This window comes from Salvia miltiorrhiza, chromosome 5 (genome assembly GCF_028751815.1).
Source record: "Salvia miltiorrhiza cultivar Shanhuang (shh) chromosome 5, IMPLAD_Smil_shh, whole genome shotgun sequence".
NCBI lineage: Eukaryota > Viridiplantae > Streptophyta > Magnoliopsida > Lamiales > Lamiaceae > Salvia > Salvia miltiorrhiza.
In genome coordinates, this window is record NC_080391.1 from 29152387 (window position 1) to 29179266 (window position 26880).

The 26880-nt window shown below is 39.0% G+C and overlaps 2 protein-coding genes and 1 pseudogene across 2 annotated transcripts; 1 reads left to right on the top strand and 2 right to left on the bottom strand.

The window, feature by feature from the left end:
- The first annotated feature begins 10115 nt into the window (after positions 1 to 10115).
- LOC131026345 (alpha-glucosidase-like) lies at positions 10116 to 13323 on the top strand. Its single transcript, XM_057956200.1, has 4 exons — positions 10116 to 10426; positions 10499 to 11154; positions 11243 to 11473; positions 11548 to 13323. The coding sequence occupies exons 1-4, from the start codon at positions 10209 to 10211 to the stop codon at positions 13101 to 13103; spliced, it is 2661 nt and encodes an 886-aa protein (XP_057812183.1). The 5' UTR covers positions 10116 to 10208; the 3' UTR covers positions 13104 to 13323.
- Positions 13324 to 13682: 359 nt separating this feature from the next.
- Positions 13683 to 15155, bottom strand: LOC131026346 (uncharacterized; annotated as a pseudogene).
- A 430-nt stretch (positions 15156 to 15585) lies between these two features.
- Positions 15586 to 20030, bottom strand: LOC131025769 (uncharacterized). Its single transcript, XM_057955553.1, has 2 exons — positions 19866 to 20030; positions 15586 to 16509 (listed from the first exon to the last, which is right to left on the bottom strand). Exons 1-2 carry the CDS (start codon positions 20028 to 20030, stop codon positions 15586 to 15588), a joined length of 1089 nt encoding a protein of 362 aa, XP_057811536.1.
- Between the last annotated feature and the right edge of the window lie 6850 nt (positions 20031 to 26880).

Consider the following 26880-nt stretch of genomic DNA (forward strand, 5'->3'; position numbering starts at 1 on the left):
CCTTATGAGCCGAATTCCATCAGTATTTTTATTTAATTATTATGTAGAGAGAGAAAGAGAGAGAGACTAATCGTCGAGGAGGTTGGTGTCTTTGGGTTATGCAGTGGGATTTTCAATGGTATGCAGTGCATTAGTGTTGAATAAGAGATGGAGAGATGCCTATTTTGTTATTATTCAAGAGAAACTTTGTTATGTAGTATTAAAGCTTCTGGTGGTTCCAAAGTCTTGAGTTTAGGTTATTCTTTGTTCTTTCATTTATTTCAGTTTCTGATAGTGGAAGCTAGGCAAGTATTCTGATACAGATTGATCAAAGACCACTTGCTTTAATGCCCATGTTTCTTGGTGATTTTTTTGTCCTTTCTCCTGATTTTTTGTTCTCTATTTCTTTAAATGGTTTTTCTGCTTGATTGGCACACACATACTTGGCTTTGGTGATGGCAGGAAGCCTCAAATTTGTATGCATGTCCAATGATGGTGTTGATAAACACATGATCTGGTAATTACTTCTGCTGCTATCTCTCTTTCTCAAACCTTATTATGTTTACGTTTGATGGAATTGAAAATTTGGTCTATGTTCCTTTAGGTTGTGGCATCTGCTAAACTCGAATTGTTGTGTGTTTTCTCACAAGGAAATCGGAGCTTGATTCAATAACTTTGTGTGTACTTTTACAGGCTGATAGGATTGAAAAACATCTTGCCAGGCAACTTCCTAATATGCCGAGAGAATACATTGTACGTCTCCTAATGGACAGGCGTGCCCCTGGTTTTGAACCTTTTTCTGTAAAGCTTGTGTGCAATTATTCAATTAGCTTCTTTTTATGTTGCTGGGTTTTGGTCATTTATTCCATTAGCGTAAGAACAAAGCTGTGTTGGTTTTGGTTATCTGCTGCTATCTCACAATAAATGAGAACGTATCAACAATAGTTGGCAGTTAGAGATGATTGAATTTTTTTTGAATTAGATTGATTTATCAATCTGTTGGTTGGCATCTATGTTTATAAAAGTTTTGAGTTATACAATTAATTCATGTAAACTAAATTATACTACTAATGATTGTTTTTCTTTGATGCAGAAAGACAACTTTGCTAGGGTGATTTTAACATTCTCTAGAATCGCAAATGAGAATTTTTTAATTTAAGCTGTGTTTTTTTCTTTTGCTTTTTAATGTAATTGATTATTACTTTGATTCCTCAATTAATATTTATCGCTATTTTACTAAATATTTGTGATTCAGTATATATTTTAAGTATATTGCAGTGTTCGATGAGTTATAGGCTGCTCAAAAAATAGTAAAATTTCAATTTATATCATGCATCTATCTCATAATTAGTCCTGCTAGAGAAAACATCATTTTTATAATTATTCCAAGTTATTTTGGAAAAAAGAAACACAACAATAAGTGGGAAAGTGACAACTCCTCGATTCGTGATATTATTATTAATTAGGATGTTTTGTTCTGGTATTATTATTAGCCATACATGATTATAATAAATCGAACATTTATTATGTTTTCGCATTGCTCTATATTATTTTCACTTCTTTTTTGGTTTGTTAATATGTTGTTATTTAATATTCCTATCTTAAATTAGTATGAGTTATAAATCTCTCAAGCCTCTGATACGATCCTTGCCGATCGATCGAACACAACGCACGCGGAAGACTGAACTGGAACGGAAAGGATGGAAATCCCAAAACCTCTGAATCTAACCCACGGAATGATTTAGGCGAACGGATCCCTAAACCCCAACGTGCAGTTGACGCAGCAACTCGGGGACGCTGAATGACACCCGACGAGGGTTGGTTAATCTCGCCGTTACGTCGATAAATTGAATTCGTCTTGGAAAAATCAAGAAGAATTCGAAACTCTCAAGAGAGAATAAAAACTCACAATTTGATTAAAGGTAGGCTCCCATTTCGTCCAACACATAGAAGCCTTATATAGGCAAAGGCTAAACCTAATCTAATAAGGAAACAACTTAAAAACAAGCCCTAATAAGCCAAACAAGGCCCTTACTAAATAAATCCGAAAATAACAAGGCCCTATAACTCATGGGCTGCGAAAATAACAAAGTTAAACTAAATAAAAGAAGTCTTCAAAATAAATCACATCTTCAAGCTTCGGCCCACTCGCATGTAATGAGATTAATTAGACTTGGGCCGACTCCACCATCTCCAATAGGTCTCTTCATCAACTCTTGAGCCCACACTTCTTGAACTAAGCTCATCAAGCTCTCCTTGAACTTCTTGGCTCGTGCTCTTGTAACCGGACCAACAGGGACATGCACCGGGTCGTGCACCAACGAACCTTGGGCTGCATCATTCCCCTCCTCTTGAAGAGGATTTGTCCTCAAATCCAAAGCATCACCTACATCAAAAGGACTCAAATCAGTCACATTAAAAGAAGCACTCACATTATACTCACCTGGTAAGTCCAACTTGTAGGCATTGTCATTGATGCGCTCCAACACTTGAAATGGCCCGTCGCCTCTAGGAAGTAACTTGGATCTCCGCTGCAATGGAAACCTTTCCTTGCGCATGTGCAGCCATACCCAATCACCGGGCTCAAACACTACTTTGCGACGTCCTTTGTTGGCTTGCTCGGCATACTGCTTCGTGCGCCTCTCAATATTCAGCCTTGCCTTCTCATGAATCTGCTTCACAAAATCAGCCTTTTTCTTGCCATCAAGGTTAGTATACTCATGCTCAGGTAAGGGAGATAAATCCAATGGAGTCAAAGGATTAAATCCATACACAATCTCAAATGGCGAAAATTGAGTAGCAGAATGAACAGAACGATTATAAGCAAACTCAACATGAGGCAAACAATCTTCCCAAGACTTAATGTTCTTCTTGATAATAGCTCTAAGCAAAGTAGACAAAGTCCTATTCACTACCTCTGTTTGACCATCAGTTTGTGGATGACAAGTAGTAGAAAACAACAGTTTAGTACCCAACTTACACCACAAAGTCTTCCAAAAGTAGCTCAAGAACTTCGAATCCCTATCAGAAACAATAGTCCTAGGCATGCCATGCAATCTAACAATCTCTCTAAAGAAAAGATCAGCTACATGAGATGCATCATCAGATTTATGACATGGAATAAAATGTGCCATCTTAGAAAATCGATCAACAACCACAAAGATGGAATCTCGACCACGCTTAGTCCTAGGCAAACCTAACACAAAATCCATAGAAATATCAATCCAAGGTGCTGTAGGAATAGGCAATGGTGTATACAATCCATGGGAACTCACCCTAGACTTAGCTTGTTTACACGTAACACATCGACCACAAATTCTCTCAACATCACGTTTCATATGAGGCCAAAAGAAATGCTCATGCAGAACAGCTAAAGTCTTAGCAATGCCAAAATGTCCCATCAAACCCCCACCATGAGACTCAAGCAATAACAACTCACGTAAAGAACATTTAGGAACACATAACTTATTCTTCCTAAAAAGATAGTCATCATGCCTAAAATACTCTCCACTAGCAGCTCTCGCACATGCTTGATAAATCTCACCAAAATCACCATCATGCTCATACAAACTCTTGATACACTCAAAACCAAGCAACTTAGCATCTAAAGTAGAGATCAAGGCATACCTCCGAGAAAGTGCGTCAGCCACCACATTCTCTTTACCTTGCTTATATTTGATGACGTAGGGAAACGTCTCAATGAACTCCATCCACCTCGCATGCCGCTTGTTCAACTTGTGCTGCCCCTTCAAGTGTTTCAACGACTCGTGGTCCGTGTGAATGACGAACTCATTGGGCCACAAGTAGTGCTGCCACGTTTGCAAAGCTCTCACCAATGCGTACAGCTCCTTATCATACGTGGGATAACTCAACGTCGCCCCGTTTAGCTTCTCGCTGAAGTACGCAATGGGTCGTCTCTCTTGCATCAACACTGCACCAATGCCAACACCAGAAGCATCACATTCAATCTCAAAAGATTTGGAGAAATTAGGAAGAGATAATACCGGGGCGTGGGTCAACTTGTATTTCAACTGCTGAAATGCCTCCTCTTGCGCCTTGCCCCACTTAAACTCCACATTCTTCTTAATGACTTCCGTCAATGGTGCTGCAACACTGCTAAAATGAGGCACGAATCGCCTATAGAAGCTAGCAAGTCCATGAAAGCTTCGAACTGCTGCAACATTCGTCGGCGTTGGCCACTCTTGGATAGCTCGTATCTTCTCGTCATCAACCTGTACACCCTGCGCACTAACAACAAAACCAAGAAACACAAGCTTGTCCGTACCGAAAATGCACTTCTTAAGGTTAGCAAACAACTTTTCCTTTCGAAGCACATCCATAACAGACCTCAAATGTTCAACATGCTCATCATGATTCTGGCTATAAATGAGGATATCATCAAAGTAGACAACAACAAATCTGCCAATGAAAGCACGCAAAACATGATTCATAAGACGCATGAACGTACTAGGCGCATTAGTCAAACCAAAAGGCATAACTAACCACTCATACAAACCAAGTTTTGTCTTAAAAGCAGTTTTCCATTCATCACCTTCCTTAATCCTAATCTGATGGTATCCACTACGCAAATCGATCTTGGAAAAGACACAAGAACCATGCAACTCATCTAGCATATCATCTAAACGAGGGATAGGATGGCGATACTTTACCGTGATGTTATTTATGGCTCGGCAATCACAGCACATCCTCAAAGACGAGTCCTTCTTTGGTACAAGTAGAACGGGTACCGCACAAGGACTCAAACTCTCCCTCACATGCCCTTTGGCCAATAACTCGCCAATTTGCCTCTCCAACTCCTTTGTCTCCTCCGGATTGGTTCGGTAAGCTGGTCGGTTCGGCAGTGTAGCGCCGGGCACAAAGTCAATCTGATGCTCAATCCCTCGAATTGGTGGTAAACCGGCAGGTGTATCGTCGGGAAAAACATCATCAAACTCCTGCAAAACAGAACGAATAGAAGGGGGTAGAGAAGAGAGATCGTTAGTAATAACCAAGTTCTCCTGATATCGCAACAACATGATCGGCCTCTCCTCCTGTACACACCACTTCAAATCACTAGCCCTAGCAAGAAAGGACTTATGAATCAACCCATTCTCCTTCTTCACCACGGGCTGCTCCTTTGACTTCACCTTGTCCGCCTCCGTTTGCAATTGCACTTGATCCTCATAAACTTGTTTAGGAGTAAGAGGAACAAGCGACACCTTTTTCTGCTTGTATTCAAATGAATATTTGTTGGTGAAGCCATCATGAATAACACGGCGATCAAACTGCCACGGTCGCCCCAACAGGATGTGGCTCGCTTGCATAGGGATCACATCACACACAACCTCATCCTCATACTTCCCAATGCGAAACGGAACCTTCACTTGCTTCGTCACTTTGATGACGCCTGTCTCATTCAGCCACTGCAAACGATACGGCTTGGAATGCTTCTCCGTGGTCAGCCCCAATCTCTCAACCATGGCTCTACTAGCCACATTCGTGCAACTCCCGCCATCAATGATCACACTACATACCTTGTCTTGAACAAGACATCTCGTGTGAAAGAGGTTCTCCCGCTGCTCTCGCTCATCGGGTTGAGTTTGGACACTCAAGGCTCTCCTAGCTACAAAAAGCTGTCCATTGGGCGCGAAAATCTCCTCACACTCCTCCTCATCATCGGTACCATCTCCATCCTCCAATTTCGGCATATCAGGATCGGTCTCATCACCATCTGTCACGACTTCGCCGTCATCTCTCATGATCATAATTCTCCTGTTCGGGCAATCACTCATAATATGCCCGAAGCCTTGGCACTTGAAGCACTTCTTATCTCGATTTCGACCATCAGTAACGGCCGGACTGCCCTGATTTGCTGCACCGGATCCCTCGGGTCGGGACCTAACGAACGACTTCTTCTCCTCTCTCGGCGGTGCCTCCTTTTTCCATTGATTCCCTTTTGACGAGGAACCATTAGGAACTGGTTGCGATTGCCTCCAATTGCCCTGATTCTGGCGGTGGTTGCTGCTGTTGTTGCCCCTCCTCTTGAGTTGATTCTCGATCTTGATGGCCATATGAACCATGTCCTCCAACTCAACGTAGTGCTGCAACTCCACCTTATCACGAATATCCCAATGCAGACCAGTCAAGAATCTCGCCATGGTCGCCTCTCGCTCCTCCACCACATTGGCTCGAATCATGGCAACCTCCATCTCCTTATAATACTCATCCACACTCCGACTGCCTTGCCTCAAAGTCTGTAACTTGTTGAAAAGCTCGCGGTAGTAATGATTCGGCACAAAACGCTTCCTCATCACAGCCTTCATCTCCTGCCAAGTCTGAATAGGCTGCTCATTGTTTCTCCTCCTACTCGTCACCATCTGATCCCACCAAACAAGTGCATAATCTGAAAACTCAATGGCTGCCAACTTCACCTTCTTGAGCTCTGAATAGTTGTGGCAATCGAACATAAGCTCCACCTTTCTCTCCCAATCAAGATACAATTCTGGGTCATTCTTCCCTTGGAAGGGAGGAACGTTCATCTTGATGTTGCCCAGATTGTTATCTTGCCACGTTCTGCCGCCATCATCCTCTTCGTCAAATCCTGTATCATCTACATGCTCCTCATACTGACGGTGGAATCGACCTCCGCCACCACCACGGCCTCCCCGCCCGCGGCGACCTCCTCGTGTGAAAGTGGTCTCTCGAGAATGAGACTGCTCCATCAGCTCGATCTTGTCGTACACTCCCTCGATTTCTGAGTGTAACATCTTGCCAAATTCTGAGCGAAGTGCCTCCACTACGAGTTTCAACTGTGGATCCATAACAGGGCCATCGCTCACATCCTGTTCATCTTTCTTAGACATAGTGACAAAGAAAACAAGAAACGGTTAGTGAAACAAAATAAAAGGACCTCACCACCTCACAAACACTCGTGTATCACTCAAGATGAAATCACTCAGCGCTCGTGTATCACACAATTCAACGGCTTTTTTTCACTCTAATAATCTCACTCTCTCGTGCCTTTTTCCACTCAATTTCTCTCTCAAGGAATCAAATTCCCTCAATCTACCAACTGAACTCAAAAACCAGCTGCACCAACGAGATTGCCAAACTGTCTCAACGAGAGCACTCAATGAAACGTCCCACAAGAGGTCACACCAACAACACTAAACGGATACGGAAAGATGGGAAAACCCCCAAACAGAAAGAAGACAATCAGAAACGCAGACTGAACAACCCAAAAAGTACTGCGCAGAAATAGGCTCAAAACGCTCTATACTACCCAAGGACTCCAGAAAACACAACGAGAAATAATCAAAACCCGGAAAAAATGTCCGCAGAAACTACCCCAAAAGGCTCTATGCGACGCCAGGGAACTGTAGGAAAAGTATGATGCAAGAATTTTTTTCGGAAATTTCTATACTCTTTTTTTTTTTTTTTTTTTTTTTTTTTTTTTTTTTTTTTTTTTTTTTTTTTTTTCGGACCCTAACAGACTATAGGTTCTGAAAAAAAAGAAAATTCAAGAACCAAACGAAAATTATGACGTATGGATTTATATGGATGTGTGTACGTCGTATGATGATGGATGTGTATAAGCGTGTATGTTTATGAGTAATTCAGACCACGCAGATATCTTAATTCGACAGATATATTATGGTATTGAAATCACAGCAGACAAGATCAGACGCAGAAAACGGAACAGAAGACTCGGACGTAGAGAACCCTAAAACGCAGAAAAAACGGAAACGCAGAAAACGGAACGCAGAAAGGAAACCCTAAAATTCTACCCTTGACACAGAAACGAAAACGAAACCTGGATACGAAACGCGGCTCTGGTGCCAAATGATACGATCCTTGCCGATCGATCGAACACAACGCACGCGGAAGACTGAACTGGAACGGAAAGGATGGAAATCCCAAAACCTCTGAATCTAACCCACGGAATGATTTAGGCGAACGGATCCCTAAACCCCAACGTGCAGTTGACGCAGCAACTCGGGGACGCTGAATGACACCCGACGAGGGTTGGTTAATCTCGCCGTTACGTCGATAAATTGAATTCGTCTTGGAAAAATCAAGAAGAATTCGAAACTCTCAAGAGAGAATAAAAACTCACAATTTGATTAAAGGTAGGCTCCCATTTCGTCCAACACATAGAAGCCTTATATAGGCAAAGGCTAAACCTAATCTAATAAGGAAACAACTTAAAAACAAGCCCTAATAAGCCAAACAAGGCCCTTACTAAATAAATCCGAAAATAACAAGGCCCTATAACTCATGGGCTGCGAAAATAACAAAGTTAAACTAAATAAAAGAAGTCTTCAAAATAAATCACATCTTCAAGCTTCGGCCCACTCGCATGTAATGAGATTAATTAGACTTGGGCCGACTCCACCATCTCCAATAGGTCTCTTCATCAACTCTTGAGCCCACACTTCTTGAACTAAGCTCATCAAGCTCTCCTTGAACTTCTTGGCTCGTGCTCTTGTAACCGGACCAACAGGGACATGCACCGGGTCGTGCACCAACGAACCTTGGGCTGCATCAGCCTCGGCGGGTATCCGACGTAGTTGGTGGCAGGTATCCGATGAGTAACGGGTGACGGATATTTGATGGGTAGTGGGTTGGTGGATACTCGACGGGTGGCGGATATCCGCATGTCGTGGGTATGGGTAGCAAATAGTAGTGTACAAGAAGTTGAAATTTTCTCTAAAATTTGCCGCAGTTTCGTGGTAATTTATTTGTTGGATAGTTTATTACATTTGTTGAGTGGTTAATTGCATTTGTTGGGTGGTTGGTTGCATGATGTCTACGCCGAGAAGCAGCAGTGCTCCTATCTCTCAAGCCTCGGCGGGTATCCAACGGATAGTCGGTGGCGGGTATTCAACGGGTGATGAATATTCGACGGGTGACGGATATCCGTGGGTCACGGATATGGGTGGCAAATAGTAGTGGATGTCAAATAATTTTTCTAAAAGTACATTTCGCAACGTAGACATATGTCATGTTTAACACTTATTTTATTAAATAATATTCATCATTTATAAATATATTATGAAAGAGAGGTTCACTCTTTTTTTTTTTTATAAACTAGTATAACATCAAATTTCCCGTCGAATTTCGATTTCTATTATAAAGTTTGACATCTCATATTTTTTTTTTTGATCGGGAAAAAAGGCATTTCATTAAAAAGATAAAGCAAGGAAACATTGGTACAAGAAGTACCAAGAAGTCAAGAAAAACGAGAACAAAACAGAGAGAAGCTAAAAGAAAAGCTGGTAAAGAACAGAATGAAAACAGACTGCCCCCAACTCAAACACAAGCAACGACATCTAGCAATTCGCATCAAGAAACCAGGAGCTGAAACCAGGAGGTGCTTGCCGGATCTTGTATGCGGAAATCCACCCCCACACTCTAGACTTAATCTCTACCACCACTTTATGAGAATTCCAAACTGCTTGATTGAATTTGCAGTCATTTCTCCATTTCCACAAACTCCAAACACAGCAGAACCAAATGCAGGTATAAAACGAAGTGTCTTCTTTCCTTCCCAGGTTACGAAACAGATGAAGATGGTTCTTTGCACTAGATGGGAGTACCGAAGATTTCCGGATCCAAGAGAGGAGATCGTACCAGATTTCTGAGGATGTAGAGCAGGAAAAAAGAAGATGATCAGCTGATTCAATTGCCTTCTTACACAGGACACATTCGGCTTCAACAGGCGAGTGGAGCACATTTCTTTTAAGAAGGTTTTCACAAGAAGCCATCCTTCCTTTGAACACCCTCCAAACCGTCGTTTTCACCTTCATTGGTACCGGTGCTTTCCAGATGATTGAGAACTCTGGTGCGTTTTGTACCTCCGTGGCCGTATCCATTTTTTGGCTGATCATCTCGTATGCCGAAATGATTTTATGTTTTTGTTTTTCTTATAAATTATAATTATAATATCAAATGATTCCCCACTAGTTATAATTAATTCAAGTTTAAGCCAATGTAGACGTCAATCATTTTCACACACCGCCACCTAAAAAGTATCATAGCTCTATCTATTTACTGCATTATTGGGAAGACTTTTAACCACACCAAATAATATTGCCTTATGAAAATTAATATATATATATATATATATATATATATATATAAATGATTAGATATTTCCTGTGTGAGTTGTCCAGTCATAGATAAGATAGTGATTCATTCCACTACTTGAAACTCACGATCCATCCATAATGGTCAAACCAAATTCCAAAGTCTTCCAATTATTGATTCTCGTCGCATTCTTCAATTGTTCAGCATTTTCAGCTGAAGCAGAAGTAGTCGGATATGGCTACCGTCTCCGATCTATAAAGGCCGATTCATCGCGAAAATCTCTCAGCGCTCTTCTTCAGCTCATCGACCACTCCTCTGTGTACGGCCCAGATCTCCCACTCCTCTCTCTCACCGCCAGGTAATTAACAATCATTAATAATTGAGTTGTTGGATTAATTTAGCATTAATTCGTAGTTGAAAATCGCGACAGCTTAGAAACAAAAGAGCGTTTGAGAGTGAGCATAACCGACTCCGACAAAACTCGTTGGGAAATCCCTAACGACATCCTCCCCCGCCCCCCGCGCCGCCATGGGGGCCGCATTTCTCCGCCGCTCCTCTCCGACGCAAGCTCCGGCCTCATCTTCACCCTCCAAAACACCACGCCCTTCGGCTTCGCCGTCCACCGCCGCGGCGCTGCCGCCCCCCTCTTCGACGCCGCCCCGATCCAAAACCAGCCCTCCACCTACCTCGTCTTCAAGAATCAATATCTCCAGCTGTCGTCGTCGCTGCCTCCGCAAAAATCCAATCTTTACGGCATCGGCGAGCACACGAGAGGGTCGTTTAGGCTTCAGCCTAACCAGACACTGACACTATGGAACGCCGACATCCCCAGCTCCAATACTGATGTGAATTTGTACGGATCGCACCCTTTTTATATGGATGTGAGGCCTAATGGGATGACTCATGGCGTGTTGCTGCTCAATAGTAACGCCATGGATGTTGTGTATTCCGGCGATCGGATCACTTATAAGGTGATCGGAGGGATTCTTGATCTGTATTTCTTCGCCGGACCAACGCCGGAGTTGGTGATGGAGCAGTACACAGATCTCATCGGCCGCCCCGCTCCCATGCCATACTGGTCTTTCGGTTAGTACATGCTTGCATAGTTTAGTTTAGTTTCATGTTTCATTAGCTTGTTTTTCTTAGAGATTTATAATTTTTTTTGTAATTATAGGATTCCACCAGTGCAAATATGGTTACAAATCTGTGTACGAGGTTGAGAATGTGGTGGCTAGCTATGCTAAAGCTAACATTCCTTTAGAAGTGATGTGGAATGACATTGATTACATGGATGCTTACAAAGATTTCACACTGGATCCGGTTAACTTCCCCGCTGATGAGATGAAGAGATTCGTCGATCAGCTTCACAAAAACACTCAGAAATATGTGGTCATTATTGATCCCGGTAAGATTATATTTCAACTAATTGTACGTAGAGTGGCGATGGCACCAAAATATAACACAAACTGCAATGTGTAGGGATCACTGTGAACGAATCGTACCCGACTTACAAGCGGGGAATGCAGGCGGATGTGTTCATCAAGCGCGACGGCGTACCTTACTTGGGCCAAGTTTGGCCGGGCAAAACTTATTTCCCGGACTTCCTCAACCCAGCCACCGGAGAATTCTGGACTAACGAGGTCAAGATATTTCGAGATGTTGTTCCGGTTGATGGTCTCTGGATCGACATGAATGAAGTGTCCAACTTCATAACCTCGCCCCCGACTCCATTTTCATCCCTAGACAATCCTCCCTACAAGATCAACAACTCAGGAGCTCATCGCCCCATCAACGAGAAAACTCTGCCTGCAACATGTCTGCATTTTGGGAACCTGAGAGAGTACAATGTGCATAATCTTTACAGTTTTCTGGAGTCCAGAGCTACTCATGCTGCTCTGGTTGAGGCCACTGGTAAAAGGCCTTTTGTGCTGAGCAGGTCTACCTTCGTGGGCGCCGGCAAGTACACGGCGCACTGGACCGGCGACAATGCTGCAACGTGGAACGACTTAGCCTACTCCATCCCCAGCGTCTTGAACTCGGGATTGTTTGGCATTCCCATGGTGGGAGCCGATATCTGCGGCTTTTCGCGCAACACCACTGAGGAACTCTGCAGGAGATGGATCCAGTTGGGGGCATTCTATCCCTTTGCCAGAGATCACTCCGAGCAGGGCAGCATCCCTCAGGAGCTCTATGTCTGGGACTCCGTGGCCGCCTCCGCTCGCATAGTCTTGGCCCTTCGTTACAAGATGTTACCGTATTTCTACACCTTGATGTACGAGGCCAGCACCAAGGGCGCGCCTATGGCAAGGCCGCTCTTCTTCTCCTTCCCTCATGACCCCAACACTTACGGAAACAGCGCCCAGTTTTTACTGGGAAGGAGCGTGCTCGTCTCCCCCGTGCTGGAACAGGGCGCTCTCTCAGTGAATGCCTACATTCCCAAGGGGAATTGGTTCAACATGTTCAACCACTCGAGCTCGTTGAGCCTCAAGAAGGGGCGGTATGTGCAGCTGGATGCGCCGGCTGAATCCATCAACGTGCATGTTGGCGAGGGGAGCATCATAGCAATGCAGGGCGAAGCTATGACGACGCAGGGGGCGAGGGCCACGCCGTTCCATTTGCTGGTTGTGATGAGTGAGAGTGGGAATAGCTCCGGGCAAGTGTTCTTGGATGATGGGGATGATTTGGAGTTTGCAGGTGAGGGAGGGAAATGGAGCTTACTCACATTTAACGCTGGTTTGGTGGGGAATCAAGTGTTTCTTGAATCGAAAGTTTTGAATGGGGATTTTGCTCTGAACAAGAAGTGGATGATTGATAAGGCTACGATTCTTGGAGTGAAGAGGGAGTTTAAAAAGATACAAGGATGTGAAGGTGGAATTAACATGGAAGATGTGAAGTTGGATGCAAAGGTTGAAGACGACAACAATGGATTCCTTAGGTTGGAGTTGTCGAAGATGTCATTTCCTATGGGGAAAGAGTTCAGAATCGAGATCGCCTCATGTCTGCAGATAAAGAGCATTCTAAAGGATGAATCATGAGGGTCCCACTTTGCCCTCCTTAAAACAGCGTCGACGAGGTCAATTGGGGGGTCTGTCTCGGACAATCCGCAGCATGTGTAAGTGTAACAAAATAAAATAAAACAGAATAAAGTTGACGCGAATAAAATGAATAAAGTTGCTGCATGCCTTTAGATTTCGTAGTTTACATGATAATGCTACTGATTAGCCTATGGTATAAAGCTCCTTCTCTTCTTTTCTACTTCAGTTTTTAGACTACACAGTCGTGACGCTCACCCAACCCAATCTTACTTCACTTTTTAATAAAATATTCATTTCTCTCTCATCCACTACACAACCCACAACCTAACATAATTTTTACTCCCAATGGTGAGTGGTGACACCAACCCAACCTACATATTCTTTCTTTTCACTTTATTTTTAAATTATATATCTAAAATAAAATATAAATTAAAATTAAATATTTATTTATTATATTTAATAAATAAAATAAATATTTTTTTAAAAAAATTGTAATTATATTATAATTAAACATTATCGTATATTATAATTGATATTTAACTCAATCACAAAGGAAGATTACAAGAAATAAACACACAACTGAAATTAAATATATCAAAGTACAATACGTGAAATTTTAAAATACAATTAGAAAATACAAATTACATATTTAATTGTCAGTGCCAAATTTTTCTCATATGTGCTCAATCAAATCACCTTGAAGAGTCCTATGAGCTTCTCTATTGCGAAGTTGGTCTCTATTAGTCATATAAGTAGACAAGCTCGCAATCCGTTCAGTAGAATAGCGAAAATGTTCGTCATCTTCTGTTTGTACTCTTGTAGGTGTATCCATAAAAAATTCTGTTGGATCATAATAATTTTGGTAGGTATCTCGTTCATCCTCGACTATCATATTATGCATGATGATACAAGCCATCATAATTTTTCCCATCAAAACTTTATCCCAAACAAGACATGGGCGTCGTAAAAATGCAAATCGAGCTTGTAGGACTCCAAATGCTCGCTCAACATCTTTTCGGACAGACTCTTGGTGTTGAGCGAACAACTTGTGTTTGCGGATCTGTGGGGAAGTAATTGACTTGACAAATACAGCCCATGAAGGGTATATACCAACAGTTAAATAATATGCCATATCATAATGACGGCCATTCACTACGTAATTAACCTTTGGTGCTCGACCTTCTAAGACATCATTAAAAATAGGAGATCGATGGAGTACATTAATATCATTACAAGAACCTGGTGTTCCAAAGAACGCATGCCATATCCACAAGTCGTATGAGGCAACAGCTTCCAAAATGATCGTTGGTTTTCCACTTCTCCCAGTATATTGGCCGGCCCACGCATTAGGACAATTTTTCCACTCCTAATGCATGCAATCAAATCATGCCTGGGAAACCACGTTGTTCTCAAACATAGAGCAGCCTTGCCAAATCTTGTTCATTAGGCCTTCTGATATACGTACCACCGAAGCAAGATATAACACCTTCCACAAAATGGGCTAAAGCATCTCTTGTAGAAGATGAACTCATTCGCAGATACTCATCGACAACATCGGAAGATGTCCCATACGCCAACACCCTCATGGCTCCAGTACATTTCTGCAATGATGAAAGACCTACTCTGCCGGTGGCATCTCCTCTCTGTTGAAAAAACTCATCATTTGCAGTAACAGCTTCCACTATTCGAATGAATAGTGGATTTCTGCATGCGAAATCTCCGCCGGAAGATTTCTAGAGTATACGTTGGGCTGTCACTGAAGTAGTCGTTGATCAAACGCTCTGCACCAAACTCGCGTTCCCTATCACAATATCTCCTGTTGGCTGTTGGAATTTGATTTCCTACAATCAGATTATGATTGTTTATGATCATATTTTGGATGATGCTATCAAGTTGACGATTTTGTTGATAAACTCGTTCTTCCCATTCATCAAGTTCATTGGAATGGGAAACATCAGAACTTGAGTCTGAATCAACCGAAGAGTTTTCATTCACAGACATATTTGTATGAGAAATGGAAAAATAATAGGGTGGAGGTATACTCGAGCAAAGATTGAGATGTGTTTGTGTTTTATTGAGATGTGTTTCATCTGGCATTTATAGACTAATATTGAAAAGTGGGATAACAAGTGCATGTGACTGCACTTAAAGCTTTGCCAGAATTGGTCTTTGTCATTTGGGAACCTAACGGATCCAATGCTTACATGAAATGACAAGTGCATGTGGATAGGAAAAAATGACAAGTGCATGTGACTGCACTTAAAGCTTTGTCAGATTTGGTCAAATGCTTTGGGAACCTAACGGATCCAATGCTATTCAAGTTTACATGAAATATACTTTTTCATTAATTAAACATAAAACAAGTACATAACACAATTTGCGAAAACTAAAATCAGACAAATAGAAAGCACACAAATTAAAAGCACACAAATAAAAAGTACATAAACTAAAATTACATAGAAAGCACATGATTAAAATACATTCACTCTCCAAACACAATTTTAGTTAGTTGACGTTTCATCTCTTCGTCTTCTGGAGATAAGTGATCTTTCGCCAACAATTGAAGCAACATTTTTTCTTTCATCTTCATTGCGTTTCTTTGCAACTTCTCGCGCTCCAGTTCGATTCGAGTCTTTATTAACTCAGCTTCGGTATCTCTAGTGAGTCTCATTGCACGAAGTTCTGCAGCAACAACAGATTCATGAGTAGATTCAGATTGTGAGACCTTACATTTTCCTTTCCTTTTTGCCTTATCTCTTCCAATGGGACGAGTCGCAGTTGACTGTTCAGATGTTGGAGTTTCTGGATTAGAAGGGATAGAAAATCCCCCATCTTCCGAAGTCTTTGATCTTTTCGAACTGCCACCACTTTCCTGGTCATCAGCATCTTCACTTTGACGACGAAAAACATGGGTGGTATCATGAACATTCCACTTGGGATGTTTACTCATAACTTCATTAAATACAACCAAATCTAGAAACTTATTTCCACCTGCTTCGTAAATGGAATGAGCTTCTTTCACAACATCGTTGTCGCTCATGCCACTCCTTCTTCGAGCATTTGCTTCCCTGCAAGCAGCAACCCATTTGTTTCCATTTTCGTTAAGACGTTTCCAGCGACCTTTCATCGATTCAATGTTTCGTTCGTTGAGCTCATTTGGATTTTCTGCTTGGGTGTTGTGATATAATTTATGAACACGTGCCCAAAGCGATTCCCCTCTTTGATTTTTTCCTCGAATGTTATCTTCGCTAGCATAGATCCAAGATGACATAAGGGCAACATCTTCCTTCACACACCAAGCTACATTTTTTGCCCCTTTATGATTTTTGTTTGGGCGTTGTTGAACACCCATAAACAAATTACGGGAGACATTTTCTGGTGTGGAAATTCTTTGAGATGTAGGAATCTGACTTAGATTTGGAGAAAATTGAGATTCATACAATTGAGAATTTGGTTGATTTTCGAAATTTGGAAAAAAAATGAGGAGTCAGATAAGATGAAAAATTTGCAGAATCTTGAGGATTAGGATAATCTTGGGAGTTTTGATGATTTTGAGAATTTGGATAATAATAATTGGGATAATTTGGATCCATAATGAAAATATAGTGAAATGAAGAAAGAGAGAGTTTTTGTTTGGGTGTAAAAATATAGTGAAGTTAGGCTCTATTTATAGAGCAAAAAATAAGAAAAATTTTAATATAATTTTAATATATTTTTTATAAAGAAAAAACATTATAAAATTTTGTTTATTCAAATATTTAATCTACCACTTAAAATTTGACAAGTGGCATGGAAAGAGAAAAGTGGGAGGGCGTGACTCTGGGGCGGCAGATCCCCCAGGTCACCCATTTTTGATGACTTTCTATTTAATTTAATCAAACTCCCCACTTTGTCGTTTCTGGTGACCCCGCCTCGGGATCACCGTTGGGGGTAGTCTTAGTTTATGTTCTGCAGACAGTCTGAAATGTTGAGATAAATCTCTTCAAGACATAATCATGTTGAATAAGCCATATAATTCTTTTGGCATCACCTAAATCCTTTGGGTCGAAATTGACTTGAAGATCTTGCTTAACAAGTTCAATTTCAGATTTACTTGCTCCATCTATGAGCATATAATTCACATACAATAAGTAAGTAAGCTACAACAGTGTTATCTCTCATGTTGATATAAACACAATTGTTATACCGTGATCTTTTGAAACCGATTTTCATTATATGATCATCAAATTTCTTATACCATTGACTATTACTTTATTTTAACCCATATAAATTCTTTTTAATGGAAAAACTTTATCTTCTTCTCCAGGTTGAACAAATCCCTCAAATTGAATCATATATATTGTTTTTTCAAGATCACCATGTAAGACTGTTGTAATTTTTTCAATCGTTTTTTAAAAATAAATAAATAAATAAATAAAATTAATTTAAGTAATTAGTGGGTGCATAGATTTATTGTAAACAATATTAGTATTACGCTTGTGCGATTCACGATTGTCACAGCCTAAACCATTTATTTGCTTTGCAATATTTATTTGAAAAATATTAGATTTTCAAGTTATGAAAAATCTTAGAATATATATATTTATTGATCGAATTTACAATATGTCAAATTTAGTCTAATCACGCCCCTAGTTAGTTGAATAAATTTATAGATTTTAATGTATTTTCAATATAAATGTATATTTCTCTCAAATTAATTATTCTACATGGACTTTATTTATTATTTATTCACTTTTGTTGGATTTTCATTATAATAAAATTTTATAAATTACTTATATTATTATATAAAATAGCTTTAATAAAGATAGTAGCGTTAAAATGAAGATGAAACCATCTTATAGTTAGAGGCGTATCAAATAAATGACCAAGATCTTGACAAAACTTTTTTATCAACTGATTATTAATTATCTATTTAAAATATCCACCAAAATATGTTGATAGTTTTATTTCAAATTTTCTATTACTCTTGAAAGGGTTTTTGGAACTCTTAGTTACTTTTTATTGATTTGCATTTCACAACATTTTTTAGGCGTTAATTGACTGTAAATTCACAAACTATTGGTGAATTTTGGTATTTTTCCAACTATATAAAGCTGTAATATAAATTCACAAACTTTAGCCGATTCCGGAATTAGCCCTGAATTTTAATTTCGTCCAAATCAAAATATACATGAAAAATTAAAAGATGATATAATATATACACATTATATTAAAATAATTTATACTGAAATATATACAGTACTAAAATTTGTACATAAATTCAACACTTATACTGAAATATATATATATATATATATATATATATATATATAGGGTTAGGCTAAAATAAGAACTAGATTTATATAAATTAAGAACCATTATTAACCAATGGATCAATAACAATCAACGGGTAGATTTGATCCCAAGATTTAGGCTGCATATTTCGTTGATTACAATAAGAGGATAGAAATGTAATCTCTTAATTTCGGTTATTATCCTTTCCTTAATTAAGGGGATTGTATTATTCAATCACAATTAAAGGTTTTATCCCATTATATCTGTAGAACACGATAACATGCAGACCAAGAATACTGAATTTTACTTATTTTTTATTCACCCACAATTACATAATGATTCACGCAAAAATACGTTGATATTCATTCAAATCGCATAAACATATTCATAAATTAAGATGAACAATTCATTGTTTCGTTGCTATTATTATGCTGAAGTACACATACTTTTTTATTCATACATAGTTGCATTGCGATTCATACAATAATTCTTATTTATTCATCCACTTTTTATGAACATGCTCATAATTTTTTGATGGACACATGAATCTTTAATTATATTTGAATAATCATATGAATTGACGTATGAATCATGTTCTCTCATTAAATTAAATGGTTGTAACATGTATTTCTCCATGTTTGGATGTAGGCGCAAACTTAATATTATTGTTTCATCATAAAATTCATTATTTCATTGTCGAACGGACGCATGAACGATAAATTCATATATTTATCTGCCAATTGAGAAGATATTCCTTTTCGAAATACACGATTAATGAATTTATTATTGTGTAGATTAATATCATATTACTGCTTATTAGTTTTTACTTTCATTATTTACAACGCTCCTAACTATATGTGTTGTACTGTCTAATTTAAACTGTGTATTGACATATGATCCAACAACTGCTCCGTTATATTTATACATTATACGAATGCGTGAGCAACACCTGAAATTATCAGATAATCTAAATTTTGATGACAGGTGCTGAAAACGACCAAGGATAAATCAACAATTTCCAATAATTTAAAACAATATATAAATTATGGACATATGAATCAAGGAAAAAAATAAGTTCATAGAAAATTTGAAAATTGGAGTATAGTTCATGATTTTTGGCGTAATTAATTAACCCTAAATAAAAAATAATTCATGCAATAGATATAGTTTTAATTCATTTATTGCATGAATTAGTTTTAGCTTATGTACGTTTTGGGAGAATCTGATTGCATGAATTGTTTTGGATTGCCATATTACATACTATCATAATATTATATCTACGAATTTTTTGCACTTATCATATGAACAACTTTTACAAGTAAGTATGAATATTATTATATATGCATGATTACAATATCACCTACGAATACAATCATGATAATATAATACATGGACGAAATTTTTGCACCTATTCTATGAACAACTTTACCAAATACGTACGATTATAATCAGCTCAATTCTTCTAGGTCCCTTTGGAAAGCCAAGTACCCGTTGAACGTCGTCCTCGATCACAGGAAGAGACTGTCCATTAGGTAAAATAACATCACAGCGCCTGATATCGAACGCATCCAAAACCCAATAGCTAAGTCGACCCGGGAGATCTTGGATGGTCAGATCTAGAACAACTTCGAATCCCAGCTTGAGGTCGTTCATCTCTGCAATTCCTTTCACAAGAGCACATGGTGTGGTCTAGGTAAACAATGAGTCGTAATCCTTCTCGGGCTTGATTACTTGTTGCTTGTAGTTAACCAACTCTTATTTTCTCTTCTCATGACGTGTTTTCTTCGTCACAACCACGGGATAGTCGGGAACAACGTTTGTCTCAATGTCAGTCTTTCCTCTAATCACCACGCCCACATTAAAATATATTAACAATAAAATCATAATGAACGAATTCTGTATGTAATAAAAAAGCATTCACGTACATACCAATTAAAATTCATTAACACAAACAACAATATTCATGCTAATTAGATAGCACCCATAACAAACTCCATAAAAAAAACTTTGCCAAAACATGTACACAAATAAAAGATGTCCACAAAAAATTCATATACCAGTAAATATATTTATTTATGTGGTGAATATGTCAACATTACAATCCTTAATTCACATTTTCAACATCAAAATCGCAAGGTTTAAGACATTCAGTGTTCACATAAAAAAAATTCATATCAATACAAGTATTTAAATAATAGCACATTAATAAGGTCCACAACAAAACGTGATCCACCAACTACTCACAAAAATAAATTCATTAACCTCTCTCAAATAATTCATGTATTCACCCAAGTATCCATTTGAATCATCATTATCATCTCGATTTTGGTCACCATTGTTGGACGATACCTGCTGCTTCAAATCCTTAAACGGAAACAGAAGCTTCCCATTCGTTTCCGGAACCCCCTGAAAACTTCCATAGCTGCTGCCAGTCCCGACCCCCCCATCCAGCAAGAGACAACGACTTGAACTCCGCCATTGGAAATCCCGGCCCCGACGATGGGTAGGGATCCGCCGGCGACGACATGAAGAAGCTCAAACCCCTCGACGTGGACGCTAGCCCCGTGAGAAGCTCCAGCGACGAGAGTTAAGGCAGCGGAGGCGAGGGGAGGTGGATCATGTCGCTGAGGGCCTTGAAATCGTGGTGGTGGGCGAGGTTCAAATCCTGATTAGGGTTTGACTCAACTAGAAACACCTCTAAGTTGACTTGCAATAAAACAAGGACATCCTAGCGATGGTAAGTTGACCCAGTGTCATCTCTCAAGGAAAGTCTTTAAGGGCTTTTAGTAGTATCGTAAGAAAAGGCAATAAAAGAAAACAGTAAAGGTTTTGATTTAAAAACGTAACTTAAACTTAAACATAAATTAAACTTAAACTTAACCTAGGCAATAATTTAAACAACTCGAATTAAACCTAACTTAAGGAATTAAATACTTGTAAATTTAAAGACTTCTAATCTAGGCGTGAAACTAAAGTGCATAATTTAAATTGCATAATTGAAAAGAAAGCATAAACATAAACGAAAAGCATAAACATGATTAAACAAAAATAAATTGAATTTAAATACGAAATACCGTAAACGTCTTGAACGTGCAATTGTGTCACTCAATCACAATCCAAGAAACTAAACTAAAAACTGAATTGAAATCTAACTTAAAGCAATAAAAACTCGAAACTATGAAAGCAATAAAATTCCTAAGCTTTGGATGCCAACAGATCGCAAAGATGGCGTCTAAAACTAGGGCAAAAGATTGATTGTTACAATGAAAAGTATGGCCCTATTTATAGACTTCAATTCCCTATGGATCACCATGGAAGTTGCCATGCAAAGAAGAATTCTAAAGGCAATAGAATCGTGTAAAATAAGGCAACTTCCAGCTGCAGCGCGCGCTCTGGGAACACTCCAACTTTGGCCGAATTCGGGGCTCTCGCCAGCGGAATGGCTTCCGCTCTGGCATTCGCCAGAGGAATGGGTCTCCAGCGGAATCGCTTCCGCTCTGGCATTTGCCAGCGGAATGATGATTTCTCTGACTTTTGCGATCCCGCTGTACTGGCTTCTATCCCCTCTGCTCTGACTCTTGACTCCTCTGGTGATGACTTGGCTACACTGGCTTCTTGATTTCGCTGACTCCAGAGAAATAGTGATTTCTCTGACTCCAGAGAAATGGTGATTTCTCTGGCGTCTGATTCCTCTGGCATAGCGATTCCTCTGGCATTTCTGTTTCCAGTAGCGAAGTGATTTCTCTGGCGCTTCCTTGCTCGCTTCGATTCCTCTGGAACTTCCGCGCTCGCTTTGATTCCTCTGGCATTTCCGCTGCTCTGGCTTCCGCGCGGGGTTTTAACTCTGGCGCCCCCTTCTCGGTTCCGGCACGGGGCTTTGCTTCTCTTCCATGCTAGAGTGTGCACAAACACACGATTCTTAGCCCAAATTCTCCAAGATTTGCACTCTTCATCTCAAAAACCTAAATCTCCTGCAAGGCATAAAATAGACCATAAAACGCACCAATTTCCAGAAGATTTAACTTAAAATAAGCACATGCAAACCCCTAAAATTAGAACAATTAGGCATAAATCAGGGTTTTTCGTTGAACCATCAATCCCCCCCAGAAAAACTCAGAATAATTTATTCACTATTTAAGAACGAAAATGTGTGAAATCCCGAAAAAAATCAAATGAAAAACAATGACCGTTCATAAAAAATCTCACTGCTCTGACCGCCCTTGGTTCGTGCCATCGCCGGAAAATGGGTTGAAGAAGACTGGAAATATGACCGCCAAGTTCGCGCCGCCTCAAAAATCTGGTCAATGCCTCAAGAAATTTCTTTAAGAATAACAAGAGATAGTGAAAATATTCATAGGGTTTAACTTTAATTGGTTAGGTGTAATTTAATTGGACCGATAAATCAAATTAATTTTTTAATCATATTTTCAAACCTTCTTCCCTATTAATTCACACAAATACTCGATTCATATCTTTGTTATATAATTTCAATCCAATCAAATCTCTCCTCTAAATTAATTAGGCGTCTTTCTCGGATATTTTCATATACCCATTTGGAAAGTCAACATATCATGCCAACTATACCCTTCCGAGATTGCCTGCGCGAATCAACTAATACAACACAATGAATAATCTGAAATGTTTACAACTTAATCTCAGCCGTTAAAAAGGTAGAGATCTAAGCTTAATATAAGTTCTTAAGTTATATACTAAGAGGGGTTTGTGGAATAACTGCCCCCCCTATATATATATATATATATATATATATATATATATATATAGGGGCGCGCTCCAGTGAGACCCCCTATTTTCGTGTAACATGAGTACAATGAATAAGACATATAATACTAATGAACAAAACGTATATCTAATGAACAAGAAGTATATACAGATGAAAAATAAAATTTAAAAAATTCGTAATAAATAAGACATATATACTGATGAATAGGGCCGTATATACTGATGAACAATGCAATATATACTGATGAATAACAAAATTTAAAATATTCTGCTCCCTCCAGGTTTCGAACCCTGAGAAAAAAAATCACCCTCCAGATACAATATCAACCATAGGATTGATAAAATAAACGCACCAGATCGTGCCCTAGATCTCACTAAAATTAGGGGGTCATTGGAGCGGCCCCCCACTACTACAAAAGTTTACATACATAACAGTACATAGATAACGGTTTTTTTCAAAAACCGTTATGTATGAGCGCACTTTTAGGAATAGATAACGGTTTTGCAAAAATCCGTTATCTATGTAGTGTTGTCTATATGCATAGATAACGGTTTCAATTAATTCGTTATGTTTTTGCGTTATCTATTAGTTACATACATAACGGTATTACAAACCGTTAAGCCGACCGTTATCTATGTGCGTATTTTTGAACTCTTACATAACGATTATTGAAACCGTTAAGTAAAAGTGTTATGTATGCGATTATTTCATTTAATTTTTTATTTTCATAATTAATTTATTTATTAAATAATTTAAAAATATTGTATAATTCTATCTCTCATCTCTTCCCCAAATCTCTCTCTCTCTTCGCGATCTCTCCCTCTTTGAGAGATAGTCGCCGCCGCTGCTGAGGCAAGTTCCGGCGAATGGTAGCTATTCGCGCTCTTCCGGCGACATCGGTCGCCGCGACCTCGCCTCTCCATTTTCCTCTAACATATAGCTAGGGCAAAGGTTGAGCCCTAGTTCTTCCCGCCCCCACCCACCCTGCATCGCGTCGCCTCTGACGCCGCTCTTCTCGCAGCAGCAGATCGGGCGGCGGAGCACCCTTCTCCCCTCCACCGAGCACGAGCAGACCACCCCTCTCCTCCACCGACGCCGCTCTTCTTGCAGCAGCATCAGCAGCAGATCGGGCTTTTTGCTTCTCCGTCTGCCACCTACCGCACCCGTCTCTCTTTCTCCGTCCGTTAGCCCTAGCAGCTGCCGCCGGTCGAGCTCTCAATCGCAGACCCTAGGAGCCGCCGCTGTCGCCACCGCCTTCTACAATAGCCACCACCAAGGTAGAATCCCTAATTATACATCCCTTACGCAAATCTCATTCCAAATCCCTAAATTTTGAACTTTGTTGGTAACAATATGATTTAGATTAGGGCTTTTGCTCGAATTTTTTAAATTGTCTGAAGCTATTTTGCTCAAATTTTTTAATTTTGTGAAGCTATTTTGCTCAAGTTTTTGAATTATCTCTCTGTTATTGGATTATCCTCAATTGTAAGAATGAAACACATTCTCATACATAATTCTCCAACTGGTTTTTATGTGAATAGTTATAACTTACAACAACTAGTGCCCTTCATGAAGAACTGACAGTAGGTTATATAGAATGAGAGTGCTCTAATTAAATTTTTTCAACTACCTTGCATCAATGGTTTTCTGAATGGTAGTCGGAGGCAAAGGTGTTCTTTTTTCTTGTCAGAATATTATGTGTTGATTATATATTTTCATAATAATGTAACACGGGAGGAGCAAAAGATATGGAATAACATTAATGAAAATAAGGCTTTGCAAAATATTGTAGTTTCTTTATAGCTGCAACTTCCCTTTAGTTACTATATTTCTCTTGAACTTTTTCAGTTTCCTTAATAAATTGAGGAATGCATAAGCAGAGGTAATGCCTCTCACGAAGTGTTGAATCAGTGAACACATCAGTTTCTAACTTTGTTCTTCTTAGATGCTTGCTTAGTTGATCTTGAAATTTTCTGAATTTGCTTCTGATTTATTGAATTCAATGCATATGATTGGTTTTGGTATTTGCATTAGGTCAAGTGACTTGTGTTTCTTGTCATTTATGTTCATTCCTTCTCTCTCGGATTGGTGTTTCTTCCATCAGTGAACTCATTTGCACTCAACTTCTTTTGTTTGAACCGAAACAGCTCCTAACCCAAATATGCCTCGCAACTTATCCAGCTCAACTTTGTATTAGTGGATGGTCTGACAGAGCATTTTATTCGAGCACTGTTCCACTTCTTTAATGAAGTCATCAAGGTATCTTGTTTTACTTGACCATTTGGTTTTTAATAACCTGTCCGTTTGTATGCTAGGCACTCTTTCTAATTGTGGAAGCAAACAACGAAGCACTTGAACTGGGAGATGCTTTATTAAGGTCAGTTCTCTTGTTTTTTGAAAGTTCTACAGGCAAACTGCTTTGGGAAAATTGTTACACCACCTGGATGACTATAATTGAGTACTAACTGGCATTGAATTTTTGAATTCAATTCTTGGTTGGCAGTTGTGCAGCATTTCCAAGTGAAGATTGGGAGATTGTGGACTCATACTTGGCGCACGTGGCGATGCTTTTGAGCATGAGGCAACTAGAAGAATGCGTAATGAATTTATGGTAGCTTGGGATGGCTTGAGGTCAAAAGACAACCAGAGAATCATAGCAGGTTGATTAACTAGTTCTTGAGGACTTGGTGCTAGAAACATTGTATGATAGAATTTTGTTTTAGCTATAAGGTAGTTGGTATTTTCAATTTTGAATCGAAATATGCAATGATGATGTATACTTGATATTTGGTTCATTTTGCTTAGTTGTTATTGTTGATAAATTAACATGATTAAATAAAGAAATTTAAAGGCCGTGCCATAGGGGGCTCGAACCCACGACCTTCGGTTTTAGACATTAACCCCCCTAATTGCTTAATCGATACACACACTACATCGTTTAATTTTGATGCAAAACTATGTTCGCCGTGCATCGCACGGGCGAATGTACTAGTTTGTACATAAATTCAACACTTATACTGATATATATATATATATATATATATATATATCAATTAAAATAAGAACGCTTATTAAAATATAAATTAAGAACCATTTTCAGCCCTTAGATCATCAAGATCTACGGTTGATTCATCACCTTGTTGGATATATTCATGGTCATGAGTTCGAATCCCAAAGGTAGCAAAAAATTATTTTTTCGATATTCATACCTTTGTACAGTTTATTCATGCGTGTTATACATAAAATTCATGCATTTTTGCTGGTTCGTAATTCTTAAAATAAGGGTGGTTTATTGAATAACTGCCCCCTATATATATATATATATATATATATATATATATATATATACATATATATAGGAATGTTATGCTACATACCTTATGTGAGCACCACTCACGTTTATCCCTTGTTAGCATTATCTTTTTTGTTTTAGACATTTATTTTTACTCTAATACTTTATAAATCGTTAATAGGATCATTAATTTTATACATAACATAAAAATCAAAGTCTAATTTATTCTTTTTATTAATTATTTGAAGTTAAAGGGAATATGAACAAATCAGACTTTGATTTTTATGTTATTTATAAAATTAATGATCTTAATAACAATTTATGAAGTATTAGAATAAAAATAAATGTCTAAAACAAAAAAGATAATGCTAACGAGGGCTAAACGTGAGTGGTGCTCACATAAGGTATGTAGCATAACATTCATATATATATGTGTGTGTGTGTGAGAGAGAGAGAGAGAGTGTGTGTGT

Excerpts from the sequence above, each read along its gene's own strand:
- LOC131026345 (XM_057956200.1), top strand. The coding sequence starts at position 10,209 with ATGGTCAAACCAAATTCCAAAGTCTTCCAATTATTGATTCTCGTCGCA. Across the intron at positions 10,427-10,498 it reads CTCCTCTCTCTCACCGCCAG|CTTAGAAACAAAAGAGCGTT; the intron begins GTAATTAACAAT and ends AAATCGCGACAG. Across the intron at positions 11,155-11,242 it reads CATGCCATACTGGTCTTTCG|GATTCCACCAGTGCAAATAT; the intron begins GTTAGTACATGC and ends TTGTAATTATAG.
- LOC131025769 (XM_057955553.1), bottom strand. The coding sequence starts at position 20,030 with ATGAACGACCTCAAGCTGGGATTCGAAGTTGTTCTAGATCTGACCATC. Across the intron at positions 16,510-19,865 it reads TCGAGGACGACGTTCAACGG|ATTCCTACATCTCAAAGAAT; the intron begins GTACTTGGCTTT and ends AATCTAAGTCAG.